Below are 3,666 nucleotides of genomic sequence, written 5' to 3'. Positions count from 1 at the left end.
TGGGATCTTCCCGGACCAGGGCTCGAACCCGTGTCCCCTGCATTGGCAGGTGGATTCTTACCACTGTGCCACCAGGGAAGTCCCCCAAATTATAATTATTTTGACAAGAAAGTTCCAACCCCAGTTTTATTCCCAGAATCCTCCTCTGGATATAATGGCCGAGAGAGAATATAAACTCATTTATTCTTTACAATTATTACTGACTTTGACCAAATGAACAGAGAGACATACAGACAAAAGGGAAAGCAAGGGCAGGGAAGAATAGGCACAGAAATGCACGGGAGAGGAACACTTGGCACCCAGGGATCCATTAGTGTAGCTGTTCTTTCATTTGTCCCAAGACCCTGTTCAGTCCTTTTCTGAAAATTAGCTCAGGGTTGATGAAATCAGAGGAATAAATGGTGAGGAGCTGGGCTGCCGATGTAGGCAGTGAAGATAAAAAGGCTACTGGTCCTTCAATGTGCCATAACCTTAGTTTCCATTAGTACATGAAGAATTTATATCCTCTTTTTTTTCCTGCTCCCCCTTCTCACCCAAAAAAGGAAAAGGATCTAGGGCCTTGGTTTTCTATGCCTCTTTCTGGCTTTGCTCCACCCAATTCCAGGCTGGAGAATCAAAGCAAACACCTTCAAATAAGAGTCTGCTCCTGTCAAGTTGGTGGTGGTGTGAAGGGCCCTTGTAGTCAGGGGAGAGACAGTGGAGAAATGTTTTCAGCATATTAGACAGTATCCCATACAGTCAGCTCCAGTTTGTCCAAGAAACTTTATTGGAAAAATGTCCAAGGGGTGAGGTCACCAGCAGCTGAAGGGGCTGCCAGGTGAGAGGGGGCGCACCTGAGGCTCCACGGAAGACACGGGAGTAGTGCAGTGCAGCGTCTGCCTCCAGGCCCAGACAACTCCTTTCATTTGCTGGGGGAGGTGGCGTACCCACAGAAACACTCCTCTCTGAGACCCAGAGGCAAGATGTGGGGGCAGCTGGGGATGCCAGGGGTTCTGATGCAGGTGAAATGGGGGCCCCATTTGGGACCTAATGGGATAGGGTTGAACAAGTGACTCTCTCCTGGACCTGGGGGATGGAAGGACATATCCCATCTGATATCCACTCCCCAGGTCCAGGGGCTCAGACCCTAACAGACCTACCTTCTGGCCCTGCTCACAGTGGAAAGAGAATGGATGCCAGGCCTGAGATTGTGGGAGTGTCATTACCCTCTGGGAGACTGTGGGATCCTTCAGTCTTGGGCAAATCACCATCTTGGGCTCTCCCTGACCCCATCCCCATCCCCAAGATGTTAGTGCATCTGTCTTCTGGTTCTGTTTCTTCACTCATACGTCAATGGTGTTGATGGAGGGTGAGTTTTTCTGTGAAAGAAGATGGCTTGAGTCTCATTTCAGGAAGGCGATAGCCTCCTCCATCCCAAATTTCCATTCTCCCTCTTCTCTTGCCCCTCTGTGGCCCTTCTACCTTTCCCTTACTGCTTCTAGAGGCAAAATCACCCTTCCCTCCCTCTCTGGCCGCACATCACCTGTCTTGCCCCCACTGGCCTTCCCTGAGGACTCTGTTCCGGTCCCTTCCCCTTCTCCTTGGGGTTATTGTTGGAGTCATTGTCCTTGATGATGTCATACTGACGGCAGAATAGCCCAATTACAGCTGAAACACAACAATACAATCTGAACCTTGATCTTGACCTCCCCACTCACAGCCTCGAAAGGCAGTGAGATACCCACACAGTTTCTAGAAAATCCGAGAAGAAAATCTTTGAATTCCTGGTCCCCATGCACAGGCACCACCTTCTTCATCATCCTCTCTAGGCTCCCAAAAGCCTCCTCTCCCTCTCTTCAAACTTTTCCTGCCCATCCCTCTCAACTAAACATCTCCCCACGCCACTGCTCTCACCCCCTTTTCTCCCAACAACCTTCACCAACTCCCACCTTCACTGAGCCCCACTCAATCCATGGTCCCCTGTCCAGCTGCTTACTCACCAGCCCACATGAGCAACACCACCACAATGATGACCACTTCCCCCGTCTGCAGAGGTCGCTCTCCATCCAGACCCTCCACTGTGATGTCACCTGAGAAGGAAGGAGACGGACCCCAGGTTACAGGGAGCAGCTAGAGAGCTATGTCTGTGCAGACAGTTAAGGTTGGAGATGCTGGGGATTAGAGCCAAGGTAGACCCATCACAGCGTTGCCACTGGTAGCCCCTCTCTGGGAAGCTGTTGGTGGACAGGTGGTTAGAGACCAAAAAGCCGGGGGGCTGCAGGTCAGATACTCACTCATGCAGGCTGCAGCTGCTGTGAACTGAGGCTGGGTAAAAGGAAGCTTAAAAGCCCTTCCCCCAAGGAATTCATTACCAGCCTGTCTATACCCGGTCCCCTGCCAACCTGCTTTCCTTCCTTTTCTGGCAGTACAATGAATTAAATCATCCTTCTATTCATCTAAGCTAGACGGCTGCTTGCTTTGGGGAAGTAAACAGGAGACCAAAGACCAGGTAGAGCCAGAGAATCCAAAGCTTTAGGGAGCGAGGAATACCTGAGACCCTCACCTGGGCTCGAGCTGTTTGAGGGTAGCCGGTCAGAACCCTTGAGAGTTCGGAAGTGCACCCGCGGCCCTGGGGGGCTTTCTCCCCGAAGGCCGATGCTCCTGACCTGCACTGTGTAGTCACTGTCTTCAGCCAGGCCCCAGAGGGCACAGGCCCGAGTGGTGGTGTTCACCTCCCGGATCACACGTTGCCCCGGTCCATTCTGTCGCTGCAGGGAGTTGATGAGAGAGGAGGACAGCCTCACCCTGGTCCCAGGCCACCTCCTGAACATCCAAGCACTCCAAGGCAGTACGGGTGAAAAGGGCAGCGTGAGCCAGGGAATCCCAGCTCCCAGATTCTCCCACAGCTGGGAGGGGAGCTGGGGTGGGGAGGGAGGTGACAGAAGGAATGTTCAGAGATCCAAGGACATGGGTTGGGGTAGCAGAAGGGTGATTCATACTTGCTGGGAAATGGAGTAGCCAATGACGATGTTGCCTTCTGGGACGTCCCAAGACACAGTGGCCGAGTTGGCTCTGAGGTGGGTGACTGTCACATTCACAGGAGAGGGAGGCCGGTCTGCGGGTGCCAGTGCGTTAACCGGTTAACAGGTTCCACCCACAGACTAACTCTGGTTACCTCCCACCCTCTCCCCCTTTACGCACCTGCTCGTACAAAGCCCAGGTCACAACTGACCAGCAGGAGGACAGTGGGGCTTAGATATGGGGAGAGGGGCATTAGCGAAGCCATGGTCCCCACCGAGTCCTCTGGGAGGCACTGGGGCATCCGTTTGACATCCAGGCGGGGGTCCTGGAGGTGGCAGGAGTTGTGGGAGGGTCAAGGACTTGCCAGAACGAGCGGGTGGGCAGCAGCTCTCCCGGTCTCCCCACGGCCCACAGCAGCCCCAGAGCCCCCCTTTTCCCCATGCCTTCCTGGCCCCCGCCACATCCCGGCGCCCCTGGTGCGCGGCTCTGCTCTGCCCACACCCACCTCCGCCGGTCCTCGCGGTCGCTCAGGCCTCGGGGGGCTGCTCGGTGCCCAGAGGGCGGCCCATCGCCCGACTCCGTGGCGCTGTCCCTACCCCATCCCGGCGCGGGCCCGGCGAGGCGGGCGGCGCTGGACCGAGCTGCGGGCAGAGGGCGGAGGCGTAG

General features: G+C 55.0%; 1 protein-coding gene across 2 annotated transcripts; it reads right to left on the bottom strand.

Moving 5' to 3' along the window:
• Window positions 1-789: 789 nt before the first annotated feature.
• FNDC4 (fibronectin type III domain containing 4) lies at window positions 790-3,321 on the bottom strand. 2 transcript variants are annotated; one of them, XM_024764524.1, is made up of 6 exons: window positions 3,181-3,321; window positions 2,979-3,094; window positions 2,543-2,747; window positions 1,980-2,069; window positions 1,523-1,647; window positions 790-1,358 (listed from the first exon to the last, which is right to left on the bottom strand). In XM_024764524.1, the coding sequence occupies exons 1-6, from the start codon at window positions 3,299-3,301 to the stop codon at window positions 1,323-1,325; spliced, it is 693 nt and encodes a 230-aa protein (XP_024620292.1). In that variant the 5' UTR covers window positions 3,302-3,321; the 3' UTR covers window positions 790-1,322. The 2 variants fall into 2 exon arrangements, with proteins under 2 accessions (XP_024620292.1, XP_024620293.1); XM_024764525.1 differs by lacking the exon at window positions 1,523-1,647.
• Window positions 3,322-3,666: the final 345 nt, after the last annotated feature.

The sequence above is a fragment of the Neophocaena asiaeorientalis genome, unplaced genomic scaffold, assembly GCF_003031525.2.
Source record: "Neophocaena asiaeorientalis asiaeorientalis breed wild unplaced genomic scaffold, Neophocaena_asiaeorientalis_V1.1 scaffold345, whole genome shotgun sequence".
In the NCBI taxonomy this organism is placed as follows: Eukaryota; Metazoa; Chordata; class Mammalia; order Artiodactyla; family Phocoenidae; genus Neophocaena; species Neophocaena asiaeorientalis.
This window is presented reverse-complemented; position numbering and strand designations above follow the sequence as displayed.

Coding starts and splice junctions, on each gene's coding strand:
- FNDC4 (XM_024764524.1), bottom strand. CDS start 3,301: ATGCCCCAGTGCCTCCCAGAGGACTCGGTGGGGACCATGGCTTCGCTA. Junction 3,095..3,180: donor CCTGGGCTTTGTACGAGCAG/GTGCGTAAAGGG, acceptor TGGCACCCGCAG/ACCGGCCTCCCTCTCCTGTG. Junction 1,359..1,522: donor GGCCAGTGGGGGCAAGACAG/GTGATGTGCGGC, acceptor CTTCTTTCACAG/AAAAACTCACCCTCCATCAA.